The sequence below is a fragment of the Manacus candei genome, unplaced genomic scaffold (assembly GCF_025592945.1).
Source record: "Manacus candei isolate 608988 ecotype Guabito, Panama unplaced genomic scaffold, ASM2559294v1 h1tg000070l, whole genome shotgun sequence".
Taxonomy (NCBI): domain Eukaryota; kingdom Metazoa; phylum Chordata; class Aves; order Passeriformes; family Pipridae; genus Manacus; species Manacus candei.
Window position 1 is genome coordinate 33,889 of NW_026138118.1, and position 27,967 is coordinate 61,855.

The following is a 27,967-nucleotide window of genomic DNA, read 5'->3' on the forward strand; positions in this document are numbered from 1 at the left end:
CGATGGGCGCGGGGCTCACACCTCCGTCTGGAAGTCGCCGTCGGCCGCGTCCAGGCCGGCGCAGGGGCTCTCCCAGTCTGCCCGGCACAGCTCCAGCCGGTCCCGCTGGGCGCTGGGCAGGGCGCCCAGTGTCATCGCCTTGAACGTGCTCCATGGCTTGGGCGGCGCGGCCGGGGCCTGCGGCCGCTGCTCCTCGGGGCTGGTCACGTCCTGCGGGGCCAGGGGGAGCTGTGGGAAGCGGCTGGGGATGTGCACAGCCACCCGCTCCACCCTCTGGCCCTGTCCAGGATGGGGTGGGGTAACCCCCCAGAGGGGGCCCAGGCACTTACGTTGGCCGTGCTCTTCTCCCCGCCGCCCGACGAGACGCTCCACCGCTTTTCTCGCTGCGGAAAACCCCACAGAGCTCAGCTCCTGCATCATTCCTGGAGGGCCTGTCCCCCCCCCCCCTCCCTGGGGTGCCCCAGCCCATGCAAGAGGAGAAGGTGAAGGGTTGCAGAGGGGCAGACCAGGGCAGGACGGGACGCCCAGGACCTCACCTTGGAGGAGCCGGCAGACGGAGCCCGGTACCTGTCCAGCGTGTGGAACTTCTGGTTGAGCTCGTGGTAGAGCTCAGAGTGGCGCTTCCGTGTGTGCATCACCTTCTGCGGGGGGGGGAGAGCAGAGCCTGCGGCCACCGGCACGGCCCTGCAGCCCTTGGCACAGCCCCCGTCCCTGTCCCTCTCCTGACACCCCGCCCTGCCTTCCCAGGGTGTCCTGGATGAGCAGCAGAGCCCACTCCACGCTCAGCACTGGTGTTTTAGTCGAGAGCCAACGCTCACTACTGCCTGGTATAAATCCCCTCTGAGCCTGGGTGCTGCCAGTGGGGCAAAGGGAGCGGGGACAAGGTGGTTCAGTCCCCTCTGATGGCACCCGACCCTGTGACCCCTGTTGCCATGGTGGGACTTACCTCAAAGTCCAGGTCAGAGTACCGCAACCTCTTCCTCTGGCAGGGGACAGGCAGGAGCAGGGAGAGGAGACGGAGAAGAAAAGGGAAAGGTCTTTGCAGGTCCAGGATGAGGGGGAGCAAGGTGGGGGGGCTCATGCCAGCCCCAAGCCACGACCGGCTTGGGGACACGACGCTCCCGGCCAAGGGGGACACGGAGCTCACCCACCGCACGACCCCGAGCCGAGGGTGGGATTCCGAGGGTGGGCACAGGGGTAACTCATGCACATGCACACGTGCTCCTGCACACGTGTCCCTCCCCACACACGTGCCCACGGGCCACGCCAGCCCCCCCGCTCACCTCCAGGGACCCCACTTTCATGGCAGAGCCGGGGACGGTGCGGGGCATGGTGCGGCTGCGCTCCGACAGCTCCGAGGCCAGGATCTGCCGCACAGTGGGATGCTGCTTGAACTGGAGGCCGTAGGGAGCCTTCACCGTCCCGTAGGGCTGGTTCAAGTTCACGTTGACATGGTCCACCGCCACGAAGCCGGGGTAGGTGTCACCTTCGGCCGCCGGGCGCCCTGTCCCGCCGGGCACCCCCTCATCGGCGCCGGGACCGAGGGTCCCCTCATCCCGCGGGAAGGGCTTGAGGCTGCCGGTGCGGCGGGGCAGCATCATGTAGTCGCTCTCCCGGGGGGGCTCGGGGGCCCGGATCCAGCCGTATTCCAGGGGCCGCAGGCTGCTCTCCGTGCACAGGTAGACGGGACCCGGCGCGTCCAGGCTGAGCTGCTGTGCCGGCGGGTCGCCGAGCTCGCCCAAGCCCGCCACCACGTTGGGCGTCATCTTGGGGACCTGGACCAGGATGCTGGTGGGAGGGATGTTCCCTGGCAGGCTGGAGAAGCCCAGGCCACCCTCCGACGTGGTGTTGAGCTTGGGGTCTTCGTCCCCGTCCAGGGAGATGCGGGACAACGTGCCCGTGATGGTGGCAGGGTTGCAGGTGTTCACCTCCTTGAACAGCACTGTGGGCAGGGAGGGGGTCAGCATCAGCTCCGGGGGTCCCAGGGGAGGGTGAAGAGGCAGGAGTGACCCCCTGGCACATGCTGCCTGTCCCTCCCAGCTGTGGCACGGTGACATCCCTGTCCCCAGTGCAGGGTGCAGGGGAGACCTCACCTGTCTGACACGCCAGGTCAACGTCCTTTTCAAAATCTGTCTATAAAAATACAGAAAGAGGGGAAAGAGCGAGAGAGAGAGGAGAGAAAGAGAGGGAAAAAGAAGGGGAAATGAAGCACCTTGGCCAGCACAGGGAGCAGTGGGGCCTCAAGGGGTCCCTGCCCCAGCGGGGTGACGGCCCTGCCGGTGCCGGCACAGCCGCACTCACCAGGATCTGCACCTGCCCGTTTTTGCAGGAGTCAGGCGAGTTTTCATTCTCCTCGCTCCTGCACACCCCCATCTGACACTTCACCACGTCCTGGACCTGCAGGGACAGAGCCGGTCACGGCCCCGCGGCCAGGGGTGTCCCCCGGCACCCCTCCGGGGCCGCCCCACCTCTCGGCGCAGGAACCCGTGCACGGTGATGATGACGAAGCCCTGGACGGAGTTGAAGACGGCGAAGAGGACCTGGAAGAGGATGGAGCGCCGGTCGGTCATGGCGAGCACGGCCGACATCCAGGTCAGCGCCAGCAGAGGCAGGACCACGCAGGAGCTCCACAGCGATGCCCTGGGGCAGGGAGAGAGGGGCCGGGGTGAGCCCGCCGGGCTGGGCTGCCCCCTGACAGCCCCCACCAAGCGTTGCCCCCCCTGCCCCGCAGCAGCCCCCTGAGCTTCGCCCCGCGCCCCACAAGCATGGCCGGGGCTGGCTGTGCCCCCCAGCTGTCCCCTCTTCCTCAGTGTCCCTGAGCCAGCACTGGCTGGGTGCTCAGGGCACCGAGGGCTGAGGGGACATGTGGGCTCCAGCCCCCCAGGCTGAGCCACTGGCATCACCACATGTGTGTCCCTGTCCCTACACAGGCAGTGCAGCCACAGCGAGGGGGCTGGGGGTGAGTGGGGCCACCATCACTGTCCCACAGCCACCAGAAGAGCAGAAAGGGGATTTCTTTCTTATTTTCTAGTGCCACTAAACCCCCGGGAACGGGGACCAGGGTGGCAGTGGGCACATCCCAGCCAGCACCCCTGGGGGGGTTCATGTGCCAGGATGAGGGGTCCTGGGGACACTCCTGAGCCCGTGCCCCTCACGCCCTCCCCGCTCCCAAGGGAACAGGACCCCCCCATGCCCCGAGCCCGGCGATGACGTGACCTGCAGAAGCCATGCCATGCAGACGGGATGGGACACGCGCGCGCCCCGTGCCCGCGCCGCCCCGAGCGCACAGCCTGGCCCCGAAACCCACCCCGACCCGCCGCCCACCCCCGTGGGGTGCCCAGGCTGCGCTCGGGGCGGGGTGGGGGGGACGCGGCGGGCGCGTGGCGGGCACTAACATGGCACTGCTGGCGGTGGCGGAGGTCATGGCCGCGCTGGACACCACGCCGCACTTGGTGCATTTCAGCAGCAGGCTCCCGCACGGGGGGGGCTCCGAGCTGTGCCCACCACACACACCCCACCCCCGGCGCCCCCGCGGCCAGGACCGGGCCACGCGGGGGGATGCAGGCGCGGGGAAGGCGGGGAGGGAGGTGGGGAGAGCAAGGCAGGATGGCAGGGTCGGGGTCGGGGAGGGGTGGACGGATGGACGGATGGATGGATGGACAGACACAGGCAAAAAGCGAATGGGAGAAGGAAAAGAGAAAGAGAGAGAGAGAGAGAGGGAGAGAGAGAGAGAGCGCCGGGTTAGTCGAGGGAGGCAGCAGTTGTTAATGATGAGGGGGTGGCCAAGCGGCAGGGGGTGGGGCGGGCAGGGAGGGGGGTCTGCAGGGTGCGGACCCCATTCCCCAAAGGAAAGCGTGGGGGTGGCTGCCCCCCAGCTGCCCCTCCAGCTGCCCCCAACAACGGGCTGCGGGCGCCCCGGGCTTGGCCCCCACCACCCACTGATGTGATGAAGTCTGCCCCGTCCTCAGCCCGCTGCCGGAGGACCCCCATGCCATGCCCCCGGTGCGGCAGGGCAGGGTGCAGGGTGAGGGGGCACAGGCCCCAGGGACACCCCCGTGGGGCACAGGGCACTTACCCAGCTCGCTGCTTTTTGGACTTATCTGAAATGCCGTCGCGGGACATGAGCTTGTTGAACACGATGATGCCAACCAGCATGTTCACCTTGGGCGAGAGCGGCGTGGGGTCAGGGCGGGCACGGAGCCCTCCACGAGCAGCCACACGCCCACCCGGGTGGGGTTTTTGGGGGGCTCCGAGAGGCTCGGGGGGCAGCTCACCAGCACGATGACGGCAGCGGGTCCCACGAAGGCGTAGAGCAAACCGCCCTCCAGCGAGAGCCAGCAGCTGCAGGGGACCGTGGCGTGTCAGGGGACACCCCTGTGCCCACCCCTGTGCCCACCCCCTGCTCCCGGCATTGTGCCCAGCCCCGTGTCCCCCCGCCCCCACGTACTAGGTCGCCGTCCCGTAGCCTTTGGTCCGTGTGAAGCCGACGGAGACCGCGACCACGAGGGCTGGCAACCCTGGAAAAGGGACATGAGGCTGGAGCTGCAGGGGGTGACACTGCTGTCCCCCCCAGCATCACCCCTGTGCCAGCCCCCCCCGGGGATGGGGACAGCAATGGGGCCCTTCTGGCACTCCCCGTGGCCTGAGGGTGCCTCGCCAAGACTCCTGGGTCTGCTTTCCTCCCCTGTGCCTCAGCTTCCCCCAGATCACCCAGGGGGGGGTACCAGGGTGGTGCCTCCCACCACCCCATCCCAGGCTCTTACCCCATCCCAAGCACAGGAAGCGCTTCCTGACCAGGCGTGTCCGGATCCGGCCGATCACCGCCAGGTAGGACTGCCAGGCCTCCGTCAGCACCCAGCAGAAGGACGAGAGGAAGAAGAAGTGGAGGAAGGCGGCTGTCATGGTGCACACGCCCTGTGGGGACACGGGGACATCAGGGGGACACGGCCACGTGCCCGGCACCGCGGCGGTTAAACCCCCACGCCCGGCGAGGTTTGTGTCAAAGCCACCAGCACAGAGGATTTAATCCCAGGATCGAGTTAATCCAAATCCAATCTGCTGCTGGGAGCCAGCAGGGAGGAGGTGACCGGCCTCGGACCCCACGGCAGCCCCCGTGCCCACCTGGGGACCCCGGGAGGGTGGCAGGGGGGTGGCACCCACCTTGCTGAGCATCTGGGACTGGCCCACGAGGATGAGGATGTTGGAAGCCAGGATGGAGACGCAGAAGTTGAGCAGGATGATGGAGCGCTCAGACTTGATGAACCTGTGGGCAGGACCAGCGTGGGGCCGGGGTGCCAGCCTGTCCCCTGTCCCTGTCCCTTGTCCCCCCAAGCTGCCAATGGGTGGGCAGGAGCTGTCCTGGGGCAGGGACAGTGCCAGGCAGCCCGGGCACCTTCTCCCACCTGGGTTATTCCCTTCCCACCACGTTGCATTCAATCTCATGGATGCCGAGCCTTTGCTGGCGCCGTGCCCCCCCTGTGCTGCCCCCTCCCCACACGGCCTCGAGCCCCAGGTGCCCCCCAGGTCCCCAGGTGCCCCCGGGTCACCTCCAGAAGGCAGCGTAGATCACCAGCAGGGTCAGCAGGGCCATGCAGGACACGGCACAACCGATCATCAGTGGCACCGACGGGGTGCCCGAGGGGTCCATGGCCTGGGGGGAAACCAGGGGGGGAGTGGCTGAGCCCAGCCCACCCCCCTTCGGCTGCTCCCTACCCCCAGCTGTGCCCTCCACCCCCCCAGTGGGGACCCCTGGGTGCCAGAGGGGGTCGGTGACAGCGGTGGCACAGCCAAGGCGCCTTCCTGGGGACCCGTGCCCATCTCCATGCCGACAGGGGACGCGGGTGGAATAGCAATGGGGTGGGGGGACACCAGGGGCTGGGGCTGCCCCTCCCCTGCTGGCTCTCAGCAGTGCCCCATATCGAGCTCTATCAAGCACGGCAGCCCCCTGCCCCCACAGACCCACCCTCGGGGCGCTGGAAGGTGCTGGGGGGTGCAGGGACCCTTCCCCCGGGCTGGTGGGAGACACCCCCCTACCCTCCAGCACCCACCCCATCCTAGCAGGGTGCAGGAAATGCTCCCTGCCCATCCCCACCCTCCTTCAGGACCCCCACCTCAGCCAGGCCCCCCCAGCCCGGGGATCACCCCCATCCCCATCCCGTGTCCCCGGCAGGCTCGTCCCTGTCCCCACCCTGTCCCCTACCAGGTCTCTGGGCAGCTGGGCGAGGACGGCGAAGGTGGCGAGCTGGCGGCACTGGCATTTGGTGTGTGCCGGGAGGGTCTCCAGGGTTTGGCAGCTCTCCGTGTCCCAGTTTCCCAAGCCAGCATCCCTGATTAATGAGGGAGAGCGAGGGAGAGCAATTTGAACTAATCAAACACACGCAGCCCCTCGTGTTAAACTCTCCCGAGTTAACCCCTTCCTTGCCCCTTCCTGGGGGGGAGGCAGGTGAGGGGGGCACTGCCAGGGGATCCCCCAGACCCCTGGAGGAGGGTGAAGCCATCCCTGCCCCGCTGCCCCCACCTGCCCTGGGCTGATCCTCCTGGGAGTGGTGCAACACAAAGGCTTGGGTTTTAATCATCCCACACAGGTCTGGGGGGGGGACACAAACCATGGAGCGGGGGCCAGGCCTGGGAGGAGGGGTGGTGGGGATGGAGGGGGTAGAGAGGGGCAGGCAGGGACAGCCCCAGGAGCTCCCCGGCACCCGTGTCCCCTCCCAGGTGGGTGATGCTTCCCTCCCTCCATGGGGACCCCTCCCATCATGGGGATCCCTCCACCGTGGTGACCCCTCTGGTTATGGGGACCCTCCCACCATGGGGACCCTCCCACCGTGGGGATGCTCTGGCCACAAGGACCCCTCCTGCCACGGTGATCCTTCCTGCTGTAGGGACCCCTCCTGCCACAGGGACCCCTCCTGAGGGAGCAGGGAGGGGGTGCCCCACGGTGCCACTGCCCACTGCACAGGGAGAGCAGCCACAGCTCCCAGCAGGGCAGGAAAACCAGGAATTGGGTCTGTGGGACAGCTGGGGACTACCCCCGGGGCCAGGCTGAGACCTGCCACACCCATCACACCCAACACCTCCCCACCAGCACGGGGGTACTGGAACCAGTGACCCCGAAACACAGAGCACCCGCGGGTACCTGGGCAGGGGGGCTGGCACTGCCACCCCCCACCCCCCCCGCAGCACTGACCCCTCCCCCACCATGCCCTACTTTCCCTCGCTCCTGCCAGCGCTAACAAATCACATCTGGCAGGCTGGCACGGGCATTCCTGGGCTCTGGGGCCACATCGATCCCGTGGGAGCTCAATTCACCCATGGCAGTGGTGCTTGGATGTGGGAAGGGACCTCCCCTGCTCCCCATCCCTATTCCCCAGCCCTGCTCCCACTCCCTGCTCCCATCCCTGCTCCCCATCCCTGCTCCCTCTCTCTGCTCCCCTACCCTTGCTCCCATCCCTGCTCCCCACCCCTCCCACCAGGCCCCTGGCCCAGCCCCACCACCCAGCCAGGGTGTCCCTGTCCCCCTGTCCCTCACTCACGTCCTCGAGTAGTCCCAGGTGACGCACTGCGGGTGGGACGTTCCCTGCGGACACAGGGACAGGTCAGCGCTTCACCCCCAGCCCTTGGGGACCTTCACCCCCTGGACGTGGCCCTTGGGGACCTGCCCAGGTGCCCCAGCACTGGCACATCCCCACCGTGGGCACGGAGACCAGTGCTGTGGCCGTGAGCTGGGAGCTGGTGGCCCCTGCCTGGCGCTCAGTGCCTGGCGGGACCCACGAGAGACCGAGAGGTGACACGGTGATGGGACAGGAGGGTGACACTCACACTGATGTGGTGGGAGGGGAAAGGGACACTCATGCTGGTGACGAAGGACACTCATGCTGGTGACGCAGGAGGGCTGATGATGAGGAAGGGTAACACTCACATCGCTGATGGTGTAGGAGGGGGACACTCACGATGACGCCATGGGACGGATGACGTGGAGGGGACACTCACGTGGATGAAGAGGGACAGGGACACTCAGGTCGATGTGGAAAGGGGGACCCTTTTGTTGACGACATGGGAGGGGGACACTCACATTGATGATGTGGGAGAGCTCCACCAGCACGAGGGGCTCCGTGGGCCTGGTCGGCGGGCGCACCGTCACCGTCAGCACCTTGGAGGTGACGGCCAGGGGGGCCCTGCGGGGAGGGGGGACACGGGCTGTGACAGCTGGGGGGGCAGCGGGGGACACAGCGGGCAGCCCCACTCACCTGGGGGGGGGCAGGATGAGCCCCAGCGTGCGGTACAGCACCGCCCCGATGACAAAGTGGGACGACTCGTCCGCTTCTGCAGAGAGAGGCACACGCGTGTGCTCAGCACCACACACGTGTGCTCAGTACCACATGCGTGTGCTCAGCACCACACGTGTGTGCTCAGCACCACACGTGTGAGAGAACACGCGTGTGAAGGAACACGCGGCCCCCCAGCACACACGTGGCACGCACGGACACGCCGCCCACACGCTCACACACGTGGGCTCCCAGATGTGCTCATCCTTCCAGATGTGCTCTCACTCATGCACAGCCCCAGACATGCCAGCACACACGTGTTTACCTGCACACACGTGCACGCCACGCCTGGGTAGGCACCCCAAACCTGTGTCTGAATGTGTGCTGTGCCACAAATGCATAACACACGTGCACAGCACCAGATGTGCACTCCCATGTACATGTTCACACATATGTACACACATGCAGGCTCCCAGATGTGCGGGTTCACACGTGTGCACATTCCCAGATGGGCACTCCCACGTGCAGGCTCACACATATTCACACACGTGCACACTCCCAGATGTGCATGTTCACACCTGTTCACACACACGTGCAGGCTCACACATATTCACACACGTGCCCCATCCCAGGTGTGCACGCTCACACACACGTGCACAGCACCAGATGTGCACTCCCACGTGTGTGTTCACACCCGTGCCAGCTCCCACCCAGCCCCAGGCTCAGCCCCCTGCACACATGTTAACACATGTGCACACACGCGTGCCCTCTCACCGGCAGAGGCGAGGCTCAGCACCTCCCTGGGGATGAAGAGCTTGTCCTCGGAGCTGCGGGCCCAATCCTTCATGCCCCGCCGCCCCTTCATGGGGAAGTTGATGTCGCTGGACACGGCAGAGACGGGCTCCCGCTGGATGCTGGTCACTGCCGGGGCACAGCGGGGTCACCACGGGCTCCCCGCAGCCCCCCGGGACCCCGCGCCCACCCCGCCGCTCACCCAGGTTGTCCGTGACAATGAGGGAGCTCTGGAAAGCCTTCAGCGCGTCCCCAACCAGGTGGATGAAGTCCTCCACCACCTTCATCAGGTGCACGGAGCCAGGAGAGACCTGCAGGAGGCAGAACAGCTCCAGAGCCGCCGGGGTGGTGGGGACATCCCGGCAGTGGGGACACCCCGGCAGTGGGGACATCCCGGCTGTGCCCGCCCCCCCCCCGTGCCACTCACCTGCTGGGCATCCTCCCACTTGTCCCGGTTCTCGGCGTCCACCATGTAGCTCACCACCTGGAAGAAGCGCTGCGGGGACGGGGCTCAGCGGGGCTGGGCTGCGGGGACCGAGCGCCGCCGCCTCCCCGGGGCGTCCCCTCGCTGCCCCCCCGCCCGCTACCTGCACGTCCTCGGAGGACGGGGTGTAGGTGGCCCTCTTGAAGGTGTCGGTGACGTTGCGCAGGATCTCCACGGAGAAGAGCAGGTCCCCGCTGTAGTAGGTCTTGCGGGCCATGAGCTCCAGGAGGCTCCGCACCACCTGCGACATCCCCTCCCCTGCCAGCACCCGCTGCCCCTTGGCCAGGTGCTCCCGCAGCTTGGGCGGGGTGGGGACACCCGTGTCACTCACCCCAGCAGCGCTCTGTGTCCCCAGGACCCTCCTCATGCCCAAAGCCCAGGCAGTGGGGACGCTGATAATTGCACTGACTGGGGCAGCAGCGGGACACGGGGGTCTGGGGAGTTCCACAGCAGTCTGGGGCCATTATAGGGGCCTGGGGGTGTCCTTCTCATCCCAAAAGCCATTTCCCAAGGACATGAGAGCATAACTTGGATGGTGGTCCCTGTTCCAGCTCTAGGGTTGGAGCCCTATTCCAAGCCCACGGGGGTCTGGGAGTGTTCACAGGGGTGTGAGGGATCCGCGGGAGTCTGGGGGCATCCTTCTCATCCAAAGAGCCATTTTCTAAGGACATGGGAACACAGCTCAGATCAGGGTGTCCCCCCCAGCTCCAGGATAGGGTTCCTATTCCCAACCCATGGTGGTCTGGGGGATTCCACAGGGGTCTGGGGGGCCCTTCCCCTCCCGAGAGCCATTTCCCAAGGACACAGGAGAGAGACCCGCCCCAGCCCCTGCCTCAGTTTCCCCACACAGTGCCCAGCTGTTGAAAGGAGGCAGCTGCTGGGATGCCAGGGATGGGGCAGAGCCCCGGGAACAGGGAGGGGAGGGCAGAGGGGTCCGCGCCAGAGCGGGCACCTACTGAGAGATGCAAGTATCGGTACTCGTGGGAGATGCAGCGGGCGAAGCTGGGCACACCCCAGTAGGCCACCCCGTGGGGGCTCAGCAGGCACCGGCGGCTGGCAGTCCCTGCACGGGAGATTTGGGGTTGGGGATGGCATGGGAACCACCTTCCTGGCACCCCCTGCCCTGCTCCAGGGCCAGGGGGGCTTGGGAGTGCTCAACCCTAATGCCACCTACCACTTCTGGGGTTTGGGGGTGCTCAAACCCGATGTCAGCTCCCACACCCTGCCCTTCTCCAGGCTGGGGGGGTTTGGGGATGCTGGACCCCAAACCACCTGCTGGCCCCTGCTCTGCTCCAGGTGGCTTGACCCCAATGCCATCCACCACCCCCCTCCCTGCACCAGCGTGGGAGTGTCTGGGGGCACACACCCCCCTCACCTGTGGCATCAGGGGGGCATTTGTTGTAGATGATCTCCCCGGCAGCCGTTTTCTTCCAGGTCATCAGCATGACGTACTCGTCCTTGCACATCTCGTGGTAGGCTGGGCATTGAAGGTGGGGGGGGGTCAGGAGCAGCCCAGACATGGGGGTGATGGGCACCGGGGTGTGGGGTACCCCATACCTGGGCACTTCTTCTCATTGCAGGGCTTCACCTCCTCGCCGGTGCCCTCGCAGGGGTAGCCCTGCACGCCCGTGCCCTCGCACATGCGGAAGCGGCGCTGCCAGCCGGTGTCACAGGTCTTGGAGCAGAGGCTCCAGTGGTTCCAGGGACCCCACTTGCTGTCTGCTGTGGGGATGGGGACACTGTGGGACACCCGGCTCCGCACGGCGAGCGGCACCCGCGGGGACGGGGACAGGGCACCTCCGACGCTGCCGCACGCGCCATGGATCGAAACCCCACAGGGTTCTATGAAATCCATGGATCAGCGATTTAAGTCTCTTTCAGACAAGACTGGCATCCTGGTGCAGATGCCCACCGTTCCCTACCGGCATCCACGGGCACCCGTGGCGTGCCCACCTCCCTTCGCGCCTGCCACCGATGCCGCCCCCCCCTCCCACGAGACAAGGAGGGGCTCAAAGGACTGGACGAGGACCCTGTGGTCCATCCTTCGGCCTGCCTGCCCCCCTGCCCCACCCCTAGAGCCGTCCCCGGCCCCACCAGCCGCCCCGTGTGCACACGCCAGAGCTCATACGTGCTTGTCCGCCCAAAGCACGGCAGGACCCGCGGCCACCCGGCACCGACGGGTGCCCCGGCGCAACCAGGGGGCAAACCCTCAGCCGAGGTGTGCCCGGTGGGAGCGACCAGCACAACGGGGGGGGCGGCTGCTGCTCCCTGGCATCGCCCCTTGGCTCCTGCTCCCCCGCAGCGGAGGGGGCTGGCGGCACCCTCGTGTCACCGGCGGTGACACCGCAGGGCGGGACGGCCGGGCCGCGCGCTGGGTGCCGAACGCGCCGTGCCCCGGCCGCGCCGTGCCGGCGTGGCCATCCCCCCGCTCCCCCCTCAGCGCGCGGGGCCTTACTGGGACAGGTGGGGTTGGAGCACTCCCGGGCGTCGGCGTGGGCCCCCCGGCACTCGGCCCAGCCGTGGGCCGAGACGCTGCACTTGCGCGTGCGCTGCTGGGTGCCGTTGGCGCAGGTGACGGAGCAGCGGCTCCAGGCGCCCCATTCCAGCCACTGCCCTTCCACTGCGGGGACAAGGAGGGCGGCGGCGTCAGCTCCCACTGGCCGGCGGCCACCGGGATGCACACCGGGATGCACACCGGGCTCTCCGTGCAACGGGTCCAACCTACGGATGTGCTGGCTCGCCCCAAGCCGAGCTCAGCCGGCGCTGAATCCTGCCCCACACTGGGGGACTGTCACTGGGGCTGAACCTCCAGGCTGGCTTCACCACCACGGCCACGCTCACACCGGGGAGCCTGGCACTGCTCCCACCTAACACAGCACCCCTGGCATCGCTCCTGCCAGACCCAGCAGCCCCAGCGTCACTGCTGCCAAACCCAGCATTCCTGGTATTGCTCTCCACCAAACCCAGCATCCCTGGCATTGTTCCCTGCCAAGCCCGTGAACACCAGCAGTATCTCCATGGGGCTGCCGTGGCTAAAGCCACGAGCCATGTGTGGCATGTCCCTGATGGAGCTGTTGCAGAGGAGACACCCCTTGCACTACCCCTCAGCTCCCGCGCTCCTTCCTGCTCCGAACTACCTGCTGGCCTCCCTGCACCACACGTGGGGTCCCCACGGGGATGCTGGCCCTGACGTGGCACCCCTGACCATCACCACACAAACCCCACGGCCACCAACACGGCCCCTCCTGGCACACGGGAGGAAGGGGTGGGTGGTGTTACCACTTGCACACAAACAGACCCCGCAGCCAACCCCCTTCGCTGTTTCCCAGTGCCCCAAAAATGTCCCTGTGCCGCCACGGTGCCAGCGCTGTGCCACCCACAGCAGATAGGCAGGGAAGGAGCCGGCTCCTCCACGGCCCCCAGGCTGGACCCCTGCCCGTGCCAGGGGCTTGAGACCCTGGCACGGCTGACGGTGCCATCTCTCCCCCCAGATTTCCAGCAGGGACAGGAGGGTGCACCCCCTGCCACAGCATCCCTGAGCCCCTGGGCTGTCCCAGCTCCCCACGGCGGTGCCACCCATCCCTCACAGCGCCGCAGCCCTGGCGCTCGGCCAGTGCCGTGTCCTGGCAATCCCGGCGGGAAGAAGGAGCGTGGGGAGAGGGAGGGAGGTACTGACCCGGGCAGATCGCGATATAGCAGGGCTTGGCCTGCAGCTCGGGGCCCTCGCAGGCCTTCCCTCCGCGCCGCGAGGCCACGCACGGCCGCGTCCTGGTCCTGGCCCCTCGCCCGCAGGTCACCGAGCACAGGCTCCACGGGGACCACTCCTGCCACGCACTGGGAACTGCAACACAGCACAGCACCACCTCTGCCGGGCTCCAGCCTCCCCCTCTGCCTCCTGCCACAGAGGGGTCCTGCCCATGGCAGACCCCTCGTGCCCCGTGGTGCAGTCGGGCACGGTCCCTGGCACCGCCTGTCCTGTCATCACCTCAAGTCCCTGAGCCGGCAGCGGTGCTGCTGCCACTCCCTGCCCTGCTCCAGCCTCCCTTCCGGGGTCCTGGCACCGGCGGCACACGTCCCCCCTGCCCACACACAGCCCGGCTCACCCCAAACCACGTTCAACACACCGAGCACGACCTGCCCCTTGCACCTACGGGAACTGAGCACACCCAGGAAAGGAGCAGGGACCAGTGTGGCACAGGAGCATCCTAAAGGATGCTCTTCCACGACTTCTGATGCCGGGACAGGGCTGCACTCCCTGGGATGGAGGGGAACTGGGCACTGGGTGTGTTGGGGATGCAGATCCCTTGAAACATTCCAGGTTTGGTCAGGGCAGTCTGGCTGCCACTGCGGCACCCTGAGGTCCCTCAGGTTCCCAACATCCCACACGAGACGCACAGACACCACCACGGACCAACGTGAGACCCTCAGCGTCCTGCCTGTGACCTGCCTCGATGCACGGAGCAGCTCAGCCCCCTCCTGCCCCACGCAAATGGGGACCCCCCAGCAGACCAGGCCAGACCTCGAGTCCCCCAGGCGCAGGCTCCAGCCTCTCCTTTCTCCCCAGCACAAAACCTCGGGGACATCCAGGGGAAAGCCCTGAGTTAGCCAGGAGGGAGGGCGGAGAGGGGCCACCAGCCAACCTGCTCCAAAGGTAAATCCACGGCAGCAGCACCAGTGACAAGGCACAAGGGTGCAGGGCACCCATTCCAGACGCCTCCCAAGAGCAGGCAGGAAGGCCGGAGGATGGAGGGACGCCAACAGAGCTCCGAGCAGCCCAGCACGGGGTGGGCGCCGCGACCGCGCCGAGCTGCCCTCCTCATCCACCCCACACCTCCGAGAGCCCCGGAGACGCTCCAGCAACACAACGTCCCCTCTGGGCACCCCGAGGCGGCGGCGGAGCCCCCCCGGTGCCCGCCGTGCCCCCCGTACCTGGGCAGGTGGCGGTGTTGTTGCAGGCGCGCGTCTCCCGGAGCAGCCCGGAGCACAGCGTCCCGTACGGGGAGGACACGCAGGAGCGCGTCCGCACCTGGGAGCCCTGCCCGCACGTCAGAGAGCACACGCTCCACTGAGACCACTCCTCCGCCGCCGGGTCCCCTGCGGGAGGGAGACAGGGAGACTGAGAACCCGCCGGGGGGGGCACGGGGAAGGAGGTTGGGCAGCGCTGGGGAGCGCAGGGATAAGGAGGAGGTGCTGTGGGTGACAGGGGTGACACTGAGGATGTCAGCGGGGTGAAGGAGCCCGCCTTGCCCTCTGGGCACAGCACCAGCTGTGCCTGCAGATGGGACTGGGGCGTGGGATCACACCCTGTGTGAGGGAGAGCATCCACCCCAGGTGGTGCAGGCAGGGCGGGCAGGGCAGGCAGCACAGGCAGCGCTGGCAGTGCAGACAGCAAGGGCAGGGCTGGCAACGTGGGCAGCACAGGCAGCACAGGCAGCGCAGGCAGGGCAGGCAGAGCGGGCAGCCCGCCACGGCTCCCCCTCCCCACCCCATCACACATTGACATTTACAACAACCAGCTCTTATTAAGGTTGATGATGTCTCTGAGGCTCTTGGACAGGCCAACAGCAGAGCCCATCCGTTTAAATTAAACAGGGATATATGGAGGAGGGCTCCAAAGGGGACCATTTGTCCTGCAGACAGGCAGGACGCAGGCTCCGTGTCGCCCACGGTGGTGACAACGTGCTGTGGCTGCTCCGTGTCACACGGGGACCCCAAGCCTGGACTGAGTCACCACTGGGGTCAACCCATGCTCTGCCCAGGAGGTCCCAGGGGGGCAGGACCCCCGTGAGCACCCGGGAGGAGATCTACATGCCAGGCACACGGAGCAGAGCCGGGGCCCATCCATCTCCCACTCACCTCCGGGCCCTCTGACCATAAATCAGGGGGGGCTGAGGAGGGGGGAGCAGCACACTCAAACCACCCAGATGGATTTGCCAAATAAACACATTTGAACGAAACAATTAATGGATTTTTGTTTGCTTTACAACCCTCAGAGGAAGGTGCAAAGGGAAAAAATTTATAAATGGAGCAAATTAAGTCAGTCCGTGGGCAGGAAGTTAAAGGGAGCCGCTCCATCTCCATCACCCCTGCCCGGGGAACCTGAGCCCAGTGTCACCAGTGCCCCCTGCCCGTCCCCATGCTGGGGCAGTGCTGGTACCTGTCTGGGCCATGTAGACACCTGGTTCATCTGCTGACCGTGGCCACTGGGTCTTCACCTTCTGGTTCTCCTCGACCGCATTGCCTGGAAGAGGGAAGTGCTCCAGTGAGAGCGGGCAGGGGACAGGGATGGGGACAGGCCACTCTGGGTCAAGGGACATTGCAGGAGGATACAGGGATGCTTGGCCCCACGCTGAGCACTGTGTGGCATCCCTGAGGGCAAGAGATGGTTGAGCACAGCTGAGCACGTTCACAGACCCCCCAAACACGTGTCGTGGTTCCCCCAGAAGCGTCACCCCCAGTCGCAGGGGCTGCAGCTGGAGCACAGCCCCGAGTGGCACAGCCCTGGTGCAGCCGGGGTGCCCGTACCCCCGTCATGCCAGGCAGAGGTGCTCTCCCATCCCCACTTATCAGCTTGCTGCAGTGAGGTGGCACAAATTTATGGCTCGGCTCACCAAAAATAACAAGTGATCCATCAAGAGCACTTGGCGTGAAATTAACTGGCATGTGGAGGGCTCGGCGGGGGACGCGGCTGCAGGCACAGGGGGACGCCTTCCCTGGCCTCCCCCACAGCCCCCAGGCCACCTCCTGTCCTCCAGCGGGGTCCCTTGTCCCCAAACCCGGGTGCAGGATGCTGGTGAGTTCCCACAGATCCACTCCAGGCACGGCACAGCCGCTGCTGCCAGTGGATGTGCCATGGGAGACAGCAGGGGATCCCCTGAGCACCATTGATGATACAACCCCCAAAAACACCATGGGGACCCCGCTGCTGTGACAGGCAGGAGAGCAGCCAGGTGTGGCACAAGTGCCTCACTGAGCTGCCTGGCACTGCCAGCCAAGCGTGGCAATGTCCCCAGGGGATAGAGAGGAGGTGACATGGGGACACCTGGCACTGGCAGGGAGCCCCCAGCCATACTCCAGGCACAAGGGTGGAACACAGGACGGGGACAGCCCAGCCCCAGCAGGGAGCACAGGCTACTGTGACACTGATTGTGCTGTAAAAACAGAACCAAATTTACCGAGTGTTGCCTTAACCAATGGTAACCCTGCGAGGCTCCTCACCGGCACCACCAGCGCAGCCAGGGACACTCGGATCCTCCCTGGGGACATCCCACCCAGTGGCTTGGGGTTCCCAACGGCATGAGGGACCTGGAGAGGCTAAGGGGGTGCCCAGGGGGGTCTGTCTGGCCACCAGGCCAAGCTCCCCATGGGGCTGCCCACCCCCAGGAGCGACGTGGCAGAATTACACCCGGCACGGCGAGCGCCCCGGGAGAGCCATAAATCCCGAGGATATACGAGAGCGTTCTCCCTGGCTGTGTTCAACAGAGACACCAAATTCAATTTCCTTCAGAGAGCACTAAATCCTCGGCTGTCACCGCGGGGAGGCTGCGGCTCACCCCGGCACCCCTGTCTCGGGGGTGCCCAGCACCCCACACCAGGGCACAGCCGCCGGGTGCAAGGGCAGGGCTGTCCTTTCAGGGACCTCGAGATGAATCCCAAGGCCAGTTGTGTCCTTGTCCCACCGTCACCTCCCTGGGGGTTGGTTTCTGAAGGGTGATGGGTTAGGAACCCAAAACTTGGAACTGCTTGGCCTCGACGTGGCAGGTCCTGGGGGAGCATACCTCATCCAAAGACCCCCAGAGAGAGGGGTCACCCTTTGGGGTTCTCTGGTGGGGGTACACCCTCCCAGGGCCTGCAGCCCCAGAGTCGAGTGGTTGAGCACACCCAAAGTTCCATCCCCATTCCCACACCCATCCATCCACTCCTTCCACCCACGTGCCTCAAACCACAAATCCCCCACCCCCCCCGCCTACGGGAGAGCCGCTCCCCGCCGGGGATGACGCGGGGGCCGGGGACCCCGGGGTCAGCGCCGTGGGGAGGGTCTGGGCGGGCGCCAGCCCCCCACGTCGCTGCGGCGGAGCAGAACCGGTGAGATCAGCGCTGGGCGCCCGCCAAGCCTCGGCTCACAGGCGCCATTCAGCCCCCCGGCCCTGCCTGCCACCGGCCCCCTGAAAGGCGGCCATTCTCCCCCCCGGGGGGACGCCAGGTGGGACCCCCTCGCCGCATGAAGGGCGCTCTGTGCTCCGGCCCCGCGGTGACGCCGGCGGGCGCCCGGGGGGGACGGTGGCAGCGGCCGTGGCACGAGGGGCGGCCGAGGCAGAGCGTCACCCCCGCGGCTCCGGCACCGCAATAACATCGAACCTCCGGGCGCTCCAGCCCTTAATTGAATGTCAAACGTAATTTGGAGGAGGAGTGGGAGTTTGCGCTGCTGCTGTCGCAGCTGGACGGGCGGCATGGGGTGCCCTGCCAGGTCTGCAGGGACCCCCCCTCTCCGGCATGACCAACCCCACCAAACCACCCGTGGGGATGTGCCAAACCCCCTGGAGAAGCATCCAGCTGCTCCATCCCATCCTGCATCCCGCTGCTCCCCAGGCAGTCCCTGGTTAAAGGGGTAGCCTGACCTTGGGGATGGCACACAAACCTGGCACTGGGCTCTTAGTCATCCATGTGGAGTTGCGTTTAAAGGGGGGGAAAAAGGGGAAAAACCTATAAAATGAAATCAGCTCAAGCAGCTCCCCTCAGGATGAGGCGATTTAGAGCCCTGCAGCTGTAACGGACCGGGGATTTAGTCGGGGGATCTGCCCGTAATGACATTTAGCTCCTGAAATAAATGCTAAAGCCCAATGAAATTATATGTGCACCCACAGCCCAGCCCCGCCACCTAATCTGCCAGATAAAGACCCCACGCAGCCCAGTCGGGTATTGCTCCTGCCCGCGCATCACCCTGGGGCAGCTGCGTGGAAACATCTGGCCAGATGTGTCCCAAAATCCCCGCATCACCCCCCCAGGCTTGGCACCACGGGCACAGGGAGCACCCAGGAGAGGTGGCCCCTGCCCCGGGCAGCCCGATCCTGGTGCCCAGCACATGGGTGAGCGCAGCTGCTTTATCCTCACCCGACGTTCCCACAATCCCGTAACGAGCAAATGGCCTCATTCCGCCTGGTTAATAGCCCGGCCGCCGTGCCGTGACATCCTGCCTGGAATAACAAGCGCCCGGGCTGCAGCAGTCAAGGGTAATTTGCCACGGGGAAAGGGTCATTTTACCTGCAAATTGTTTTCCACGTCTCCACCAAAGCAGAGCGGGTCAGCTCCCGCTCCGGGCTCGCAGCCCTGTGCCGGGAAGGCGCCAAGCGAGGCCACGGAGCCACACGGGCTGTGCCAGAGCAGCCGTGGCATCACCCAGGGTCACCACGGTGGCAAGTGGCACCAGGGGTCGGTGGGACCATGGCAAGGGCAAAACAAGCTGCAGCTCTGCCGAGCCTGGGCATTGCTCTGGAGAGGTGCCCACGGAGCTGGGGCGGGGCACAGGATTCATCCATTGCATGGTGTCCATGCTCCATGCACGTGCCCAACTCTAACCCTGGATAGTGTTGACAGGCAGGATTCATCCATTGCACAGCTTCCCTGCTCCATGCAATGGCTTCCCTGCTCCATGCATGTAGGGTTCCCTCCATCCCCATGGAGGGTTAACGAGCAGGATTCATCCACTGCAGACTTCCCAGCTCCATGCCCAGCACCCAATCTGCACCATCCAGCCCCAGGAGTGTGCTCAGGCAGCATTCACCCACTGCACGGCTTCCCTGCTCCCCATGCAGTGCCCCACTGACACCCTCCAGCCCCAGGGAGTGTGTACAAGTAGGATTCATCCACTGCACAAATTCCCTGTGCCCGACTGACACCCCCCTGCCCCGTGGAGCGTGCGTGGGCAGGATTCACCCACTGCATGGCTCCCCTGCTCCGTGCCCCGTGCCTGACCGGCGCTCTCTTGCCCCAGGGAGCATGCATGGGCAGAATTCCCCCATTCCACGACCCTGCTCCACGCACAGCAGCCCTGGAGCAGGGGCTCCACCCCCGGGGCTCCTCCTTGACCCCCACTCACCGTGTGGCACCTCGGGCAGGTCGACGTCGTTGGCATTCGCAGAATGCAGGTCGGTGGGGCAGCAGTGGGGGTCGGCGGGCGGCGGGGTGGGCGCTCTGGCCGCGTGCCGGGTGCCATTGCGCCGCGGCGCCGGCGGGCTCTCGGCCTGGCAGCTGCAGCCGGCGTGGGTGAAGCCACAGCGGCGGGCGCCGGGCGCCTGCAGGCACTCCTCGAGCCAGCGGCACAGCACGCTGCAGGTGAACTGGCTGGAGTTGTTGTTGTTGATGAGCAGCACCTCCACGAAGCGGAACTCCAGGGCCTGGGGGGCCAGCAGGCGAGGGGCCGCCTCGGGCTCGGCCGCCAGGCACAGCTGCACAAAGTTCTTGTCGAAGTGGAGGAAGGTGAAGGGCCCCGCGTCCTCGCACAGCTCCAGCTCGGCGTCCTCCTCCTCCTCCTCCTCCTCCTCCTCCTCCTCCTCGGGCCGCTGGCGGGAGGGCAGGGGGCTGGCGGCCTCGCCCCGGGGGTCGCACGTGTAGTTGGCCAGGTAGTGGTCGAGTGGCAGCACCATGGGAGAGAAGTGGGTGCAGACCTGCTCCTCCCGGTTGAAGCGGAGGTAGAGCGAGTACTTGGTGGGGTCGGGGTTCTCCAGGGTCCAGGAGCAGCCGGAGGAGATGGTGGGGAAGAGGTCCTTGAGGGAGAAGGAGCCGTAGAGGACGCCGGAGGCCAGAGCGGAGCAGGCGCTGGGAGCCGGGTCGAAGCCCCGCGTGAGCCACAGGAGAGACGATATCACAGCCAGTAAGAGGGGACCAGCAGCGGTCATCCTATGGCATTTGCCCTGAGGGGAGACAGACAGACAGACAGAGGCTTAGCAAGAGGCATGGCTGCTGTGGGCTCCCTGCTGTGCCGGGGAGTGGGGAGCTGGTCTGGGGGGTCAGCACCCTGCACCAAACCCAGCCACTGTGGGGTGTGGGAGCAGCATCCCAGCTACTCCATGGCCCCAGCTGGTCCACGGCCCCAGCTGCCACCTTACAGGCCAGGGACAGCCATGGGAGACCCTTGATCCATCTCCCAGGCTGTGCCAAGGAGTCCCTGGGCTGGGGACTGTGCAGCATGGGCTGGAGACTTCACCCCAAATCCACCAGAGCAGAGACCCGGCTCCCACCCCCACAGACCCCCTGCCCTAGGCTTGCCCACCAGAGCCTGCCAAGCACAACCTGGGCAAGGAGCCACCAAACAGCTTCTGCACAGACAGTGCTATAAAAGCCCTTGGAGCTATTTCTGGAGCCCCCGGAGCACCACGGGGACAGGGGGCAGCTCGGGGCGATGTGCTGGGGGTGCACAGGCACCCCAACAGTGCAGTGTCCCCCCACCTGCCCTGAGAGCCGGGCACAGGGTGAGCCATCCCTGCACGAGCACGTATTTCTTGGACACCACGCCGGGTGTGCAGAGCATCGCCGGGAATAGCTTTTTAATACCTCATTAATAAAATAACGCACGCGGTGGCCTTATTAAGTGAGACCGGAGCACGGTTCTTCAGAGGCCGAGGCTGCCGCGTGCGTGTCAGCACCGCTCAGCCAGAGCAGCCTGTGCCCGGGGCAGTAGGGGCACGGGGCCAGCCCTGGGGACAGCAGGGGACATTCAGGAGGTGGGCACAGGCATGGATGTCACGGCAGAGGTTGATTCCAAAACCACCACCCAAATCCCTGCTCCCCTCCGCCCAGCCATGTGTTGGGGATGCCGAGCGCTTGGCACGGCACGGGGACGCCCTGATCCATCCTCAACCAACATCTCCCGCTCCTAAATCACCCCTGGCCGAGGCCGTGGTACCAGGGCATCCCCCAGCTCATCAGGGAGATGGAGCCCTGGCTGAGCCTGCGCTGGAGCCACGATGGGCACATCAGAGCTAAAAATATCCCAGCTCTCATGCAACAGGCTGGCACTGGCTCCCGCCGCCCCGGCAGCGCGGGGGCTCCGTGCCGGCATCCGGCCCCTGCCAGCGCCACGTGGGCATGGGGAGAGAGGGGCTGGGAACGGGGCCAGGGGGAGCAGCCCAGGCTGGAGGCACCCCAGTGCAAGCAGGGAGATCTGGGGCCAAAGAAAACCCCGCTTTCCCGTGGTCACTTCCACCCCCTGAGAGACCCCAGGGAATTCAACAGGAGACCCCACGGCAGCGAACTCCAACGACAGCAGCAGCGGGGAGCTGAGGGGCAGCTGGAGCAGGGAGCCCCAGGGGCACTCCCCAGTGATGCTCCCCAAGCAGCCACCAAGTGCCCCAAAGAGTCCCAGCCCTCCATTGCTCTGGGAGAGCTGGGGAGGGGGGAGGAGGGGGAGGAGGAGGAAGAGGAAAAGGAGGAGGAGGAGGTCAGGAAGGGACACGCTGCTGCTCTGCAGCGAGTTCCTGGGGCTCCCGCAGCCTGGCAGGGACACAAGATGGAGCTTGCTTCCCTCGCCTTGGAGCAGCGAGCAGGGATGCTCCGGCACCACCATCCATCCATCCATCCATCCATCCATCCATCCTTCCCTCCCGGTGCCCAGCCGGCTGCTGGAAGGCTCGGCAGGGATGAACACAGCCAGGCAGCCCCTGCCTCACCTCCCTGGGCTCCCCACATGAATCCAGGTGCTCTGGGTTACAAGGAGCCTCCTCTCAACCCAGAAAACCTGCCGAGGCTGCAGCTGCCCCAAGGCCAGCACACCAGGTCGAGCTGCTACGGGCAGCCAGGGCTGAAGCAAAGCTGAGAGAGCTCTCTCGGCACCAGCCCCGCTCCCTGCAGCGCTCGAGCCGCTGCTGCTGCTGCAGTGAAAATATTTCATTGAGCTGCACGCTGGGCTGAGGAGATATTTAACATCTGGGGCACCGAGTCACCCGGCGGGAGCTGCTGAGCAGCACGAGGAGGGGTCACTGTCACCCCTACCCGGCACCACGGGGGGGGACCACGCACCCTGCAGCATCACTGCCCATGTGCTCCGGGATGGGCGAGCCCGGCTGAGCGGGCTGGCATCACCCCTCTGCCTCCAAAGCGACCTCGGTCCACACGGAATGAACCACCCGGCACCGGTGACCGCATCCTGACACCGCTCGGGGGGTCCCTGGGGGCAGCTGGCAGTGCCCCAGGGACCTGCTGCACCCACAGCCCGGCTGGGGAGCAGACGCTGCTCGCCGGGGACGGCGATGGCTCCCGGAGCACGGCGGGCACAGGCTGGCACGCTCGCTCGCCCGCCGCAGGCGCCTGCTCCAGCCCCTTCCATCTGCCTTTGTTCCCGCCCGGGCGCAGGGAAGGGGGTGGGTTTTTAATTAAAGCTTTTAAAGAGCCATCACAGAGCCGGGAAGAGGCCGGGCGGAAGCGACATCCCGGGCTCCACGTCCTCGGAGCAGGGTCCCTCTCCCTCACTGCCATCGCATCCCTCCTGGCTCCGGCAGCGGCAGGATCCAGCCGGGGCTCGGCTCTCCCTCGCCGCGGCACGGCACTGCTCCAGGCCAGCCCTGCTCCTCAGGCACTAACAGGTTGTTTCCCGAAGGACGTTTCGCCTAAACAGGGATTTTGTCCGGGTCCTGGTCCAGCTCCATCCTCCTGGCACAGCTCAGGCCAGTTCCTGACCATTGTGCCACTCCAGCCAGGCAAAGCCAGGAAAAAGCCAAACAGCCCCAAAAAGTGATAAAGGGGCAGCACTAAACCCCCAGCATTAATAATCTGAGAGACGATTAATGGCAGAGTAAAGGAGATTTGGGGTTTGAGGGACACGGTTTTTAACCCGACTGTTCTCTTAATAGGCTGTGGCAAATACACAATCCATGAAAAAATTACACCATCCATGAGAATTCCTAACATGAGGATGCTCGGGACAAAGACACGAGGGGAAGGAAGGGCAGAGGAGTCCTGGGTGTTTATCCACAGCGGGAACAGCCTCACTCCCTGCCAAAAGGCAACGGCATCTGGGGAGGAGCAGACTGGCCGACAGCACGGCCATGTGGCTCCATCCCATGGGAATACATCCCTGCCTGCCCAGAGGTGACACCGGCAAACACAGCACCATAATGAGCTCTTCCCACTGGGAGAACCCCCAACCCTCCAATTTCCAGGACCTCCCCTAGCAGTTCAAAGGCATCCAGGAACTCCAAAGCTGCCGTTGCCACCTCCACGCTCAGCCCTCCCGGCGCGGGGACCCCCAGCACCGAGCCGGGGTGTCCTGGGCCCTCCACGGCACCAGCACAGCCCCTCCACCAAGGAATTCGCTCCATGAGCATCGCTGGGAAGAACTCCACTGCCATCCCAGCCTCCAGCCTCGCCTCCCAAAACCCACGGCTCCCTGCAAGGCGCGTGCCCGCACACGCAGGGACAGGGGTGTCCGTGCCGCTCCCACCCGCTGCGGCAAAACCCCCCCTGGCACCCAGGACCACGCTTGCCCCCCCTCGGTGCCCCCACGTCTCCCGTGTCCCTCTGGCTCCCCGGCGGGCTGCCACGGCCTCTCCTGGAGCCGGCAGGCTGGCAGCGGTGCCGGGCTGTAATTAATGGTGCTGCTTTGCCAATCCCTGGCGCGGCCTCGCGAGCACTGGCACGCACAGGCCTCTTTATTTATTTTACTTAACTGCTGTTGGTAAAACTCCACTCCAAAAGCAAGGCCGAGAGACAGCACAGAGAAATCTCCACCGGGATTGGGGATTACGCTCTGCCAGGAAACCACGTGTGCTGCCTCCCCCTCCACGGCCGTGGGGGTCCCTGGGGGCAAAGCCCCCCCTCTGCTGCAGGGCACCTGCAGGGGCTGCAGCAGCCACGGCTGTTCCTGCTGCTCTCCTGCAGCCTCTTCCAAGTAGTTTCCCTGTCACTGGGATGTGGGTCCCTCTTTTCCATCAGCTCCATCCTGCAAAGGGGTGGAGGGCTGGGAGCCCCAGGAGACTCCAAATGGGGGTCCAAGTCACCGTGGTGGCAGCAGGATGTGTGCTCATCCCAGAGGGGGATTTTTTTGTAACCCGCTCTCTCATCCAGACCCAGCCCTGCTGGGAGCTTCCAAGGTGCCCTGGGGAGGAGAAGAGGCCTGGCTCCATCCTGCTCTTGGAGGACATCAAGAAGGAACAGACAGGATGAGAGCAGGGGGGATGCGATGGCCCTCATAAGCACCGAGGAGCTACAGAGCTTCTGGCATTTGGCAACAGAGCTGGGTGGCCCCAAGCCAGCCCCGTCCCCATCAGAGGACAGATCCGTGGTAGGAAATGAGTTTGCAGGGCCTCAGTCCAAATTCCCATGGAGGAGTGTTGAGGCATCACAGGACGGCGGCTGGTGGCTCATCCCATGGATCATCCATCCATCCATCCATCCATCCATCCGTCCAAGTACCATCTTCCTCCAGGCAGGGGGTCATCCTGCAGCCCCCACCCAGCCTGGAGAGTGCCCAGCCCGGGGCGTGGGGACTTGGCAGTGATGGGAACAGCCCAGGTGAAGGAAGTCCCATCTATTCCCGTGGCTCTGAGCAGGAGGTTGGTGCCAGGGCAGAGCTCTCTGCCGGCCATGAGCCCACTGGGAAGAGCCCAGCACCCTCGGCCCCACCTCCAGCATGGCAGAGGTGTCACTCTGGGCAGAAGAGCTGCACTGCCAGAGGTCCTTAGAGGTGTTCAGCAAAGCCAGAGAGAGCCGGGAAGAGCTGGCAGTGTGTCCCAGGTGGTGCTGGAGCACCTCTGCCATAGGGCTGCCGGTCAGAGAGCAAACTGCCTGCTGTGCCGGCTCTGTGTCCATTTTCTCTCCAGCAAAGACCAAATTTGTAGGATCCTGGCTCCTTGCAGACTCCATGGATCAAAGCAGGGTCTTGTGGCAAGGCTTGACAAGCAACTGGGCAGGCCTTGAAGAGGAGCTGCTGTCAGGCTCCGGGCTCGGGCACAGCGGGGCTGGCACTGCCCTACAGCCAACTCCAGCATCTGCTGCCATCCATGCCATCCACTAAGGAACCCTGCTGGGAAACGGGGCACTGACCCTCCCTGGTGAGAGTGGCCAGAGTGGTGGTGACGGTGACAACAGCCACGCCACCCTGCTCCTCCCCATGGATGCCAGCCCACAGAGCCGGGTGCCCCCTCACGAGCCCCCCTCGCTCACCCACAGCCTTCAAGGCAGGGAGAGGTCAGTCCCCAACAACTGCCCCAGCCCACCAGGAGCAATCCCAGTGCCACAGCTCAGCTCCAGCCCCGCGCCACCGGCTCCACGTGCGCCCCGGCCACCGGCAGCGCCCGGCCTGAACCCCCGACCGGCTGCTCCGCCACAGCCCAGCCGGGCCACCCCGGGGCCACCTCCCCGCGTCACCGTCGGCCCCGGCTGCCAGGCGCCAGCCAGCACAGCCAGCAGTGACATGACCTAGAAAAGCAAAGGGTTGTTCACACGCCGCTGCCGCGAGCCCCCGGCGCGGCCGTGCAGCCGCGGTGCGGAAAATCTCCCCGTCCTCAACAAGTGACCCGCGCGGGCACACGCGTGGGCACACGTGGCACCGCTCGTGCCGCGGACCCCAGGGGCTCGCAGGCCCCCCGGGGAAGGGATGCAGCTCCCCAGCTCCCCCCCAGACCCGGCTGCCACCTGCATTCCGCACGTGCCCGCGGTGGCACACGGTGGGCGCCCACGTGTGCCCCCCTGCGCGCCCACGGTCCCCGGGTGCCATGGCATGGAGGCTCCCCGCGGCCCCCCCCACGCTGGTACCGAACAAAGCCCCCACGCAGGGGAGAGCTGCAAACCCACCCACCCGCTGCCGGGGCTCCACCAGCACTCCTGCCCACGTGCCCCGGTACGCGCCGAATCCCCGGGGCCCTGCCCAGGGGTGACAACGTGGGGTGACCACCCCGCCGAGCGCCCACGCGTGCCAGGCTGGCAGCACACGTGTGCCCACGCCAGGGCTGGAAGAGGTGCCAGCAGGCAGCCCAGCACCCACCCGTGGCCTTGCTGGATGACACACCACAGCACCGCGGTGCCACACGTGTGCCCGGCAACACACATGTGCCCACCGACACGCGTGCAGCCCCTCCACCGCGGGGCTGCCGGGGCCCTGGCACTGCTTGTGGGGGGCACAAGCATGCTGGGGGGGGATGGATACCCCGGGGGGAACTGGCAGCCTCGGGGGGAGGATTGGCAGACCGGGGAGGAACCGGCAGCTACCGGGGCGAGGAGGACCGGCAGCCCCGGAGGGGAGACTGGCAGCTCCTCGGGAAGGGGGGACCGGCAACCCCGGGAGAGGGGATACCGGCATCCCCAGGAGGGGGAACCGGCAGCCGCGGGAAGGGGAACCGGCAGCCGCGGGAAGGGGAACCGGCAGCCCCGGGAAGGGGAACCGGCAGCCGCGGGAAGGGGAACCGGCAGCCCCGGGAAGGGGGAACCGGCAGCTCCGGGCACGCCGCCGCTCACAGCCAGCCCCGGTGCCGAGCCCTCCGCGCCGCCGCAGCCCCGCGCAACTTCCCGGCAGGGCCGGGGCCGCCCCGGGGATGCCACTGCCCGCCGCGGGCACCGGGCACGGGGCACCCCCGGTACCGCGGCGCGGCTGCAACTCCCGTTCCCGCAGCCCCGCCGCCGGGGCAGGAAAGTTGGCCGGCGTTGGAGCTGGAGCCGGGAGTGCGGGGGGGGGGGGGAGAAGGGGGGGAACACGGCGGAACCGGGGCTCTGCCAACCGGCAGCACCGGCCGCCGCATCCCGCATCCGCGGCGAGCTGCCGCCCCCGCTGCGCCGCGCCGGGAGAGAGGTGCGGGGGGGGGTGTGTGCACACCGGGGAGAAGGGGGGGTGTCGGTGCACACCGGGGGAGGAGGGAGGGTGTCGGTGCTCCGAGGGAGGGGTGCCGGTGCACCGGCGAAGGAGTGGGGGGGGGGGGGTCACCGGGCGCCCTTACCTGCGCTCCGTTAGCAGCGCGTGTAGCCCCGGCGCGGCGCGGCGAGCAGCGGGCTGGCCATCCCCGAGCGGCCGCGGCGGCAGCAGCCGGTGCCCGGGCGCGCCCGGGGGAGCGCGGTGGCGGCGGCGGCGGCGGCGGCGCGCGGGGCCGGGAGCGGGCGCGGGGCCGGGAGCGGGCGCGCAGAGCGCCGGGCCCCGGTGGCGGCGGCGGCGGCGGATGCGGTGGGGAGGGGAGGGGAGGGGAAGGGAGGGGAGGGGAAAGGAGGGGAGCGGGGGGCGCGGGGGCGGCGGCGGCGCGCGCCGCTCGGGCACTTGCTGCATGCGCCGGGAGCGGGGCGGTGTGACAGCACCGGGCACGGTGTGACAGCACCGGGCACGGCGGGGACACCCCCCACCTCCCCCCCGACACCCACCCCCGCCTCGCCTCCCCTCCCTTCGCCACCCCCCCCGGAGTGTGGATGGAGGGGAGGGTGCAGGGAGGTGACCCCCGGGATGCTGCAGCGCTGG

At 66.6% G+C, this 27,967-nt stretch overlaps 1 protein-coding gene across 5 annotated transcripts; it reads right to left on the minus strand.

The window, feature by feature from the left end:
• Nucleotides 1-27,513, minus strand: ADGRB2 (adhesion G protein-coupled receptor B2). 5 transcript variants are annotated; one of them, XM_051807248.1, is made up of 31 exons: nucleotides 27,462-27,513; nucleotides 19,637-20,450; nucleotides 15,698-15,781; nucleotides 14,470-14,634; nucleotides 11,996-12,160; nucleotides 11,098-11,259; nucleotides 10,916-11,017; nucleotides 10,497-10,603; nucleotides 9,644-9,838; nucleotides 9,484-9,552; nucleotides 9,259-9,367; nucleotides 9,039-9,185; nucleotides 8,247-8,322; nucleotides 8,072-8,174; nucleotides 7,533-7,576; nucleotides 6,200-6,326; nucleotides 5,547-5,650; nucleotides 5,161-5,263; nucleotides 4,764-4,914; nucleotides 4,448-4,517; nucleotides 4,275-4,341; nucleotides 4,076-4,161; nucleotides 3,396-3,494; nucleotides 2,469-2,640; nucleotides 2,302-2,397; nucleotides 2,094-2,133; nucleotides 1,284-1,942; nucleotides 947-982; nucleotides 537-641; nucleotides 330-383; nucleotides 1-210 (listed from the first exon to the last, which is right to left on the minus strand). In XM_051807248.1, the coding sequence occupies exons 2-31, from the start codon at nucleotides 20,433-20,435 to the stop codon at nucleotides 16-18; spliced, it is 4,491 nt and encodes a 1,496-aa protein (XP_051663208.1). In that variant the 5' UTR covers nucleotides 20,436-20,450; nucleotides 27,462-27,513; the 3' UTR covers nucleotides 1-15. The 5 variants fall into 5 exon arrangements, with proteins under 5 accessions (XP_051663208.1, XP_051663207.1, XP_051663211.1 ...); XM_051807247.1 differs by having other exon boundaries at nucleotides 11,098-11,262; XM_051807251.1 differs by lacking the exon at nucleotides 11,996-12,160.
• Nucleotides 27,514-27,967: the final 454 nt, after the last annotated feature.

Excerpts from the sequence above, each read along its gene's own strand:
- ADGRB2 (XM_051807247.1), bottom strand. The coding sequence starts at position 20,435 with ATGACCGCTGCTGGTCCCCTCTTACTGGCTGTGATATCGTCTCTCCTG. Across the intron at positions 10,604-10,915 it reads ATGCCCCCCTGATGCCACAG|GGACTGCCAGCCGCCGGTGC; the intron begins GTGAGGGGGGTG and ends TCTCCCGTGCAG. Across the intron at positions 8,175-8,246 it reads CTCATCCTGCCCCCCCCCAG|GGCCCCCCTGGCCGTCACCT; the intron begins GTGAGTGGGGCT and ends CCCTCCCCGCAG.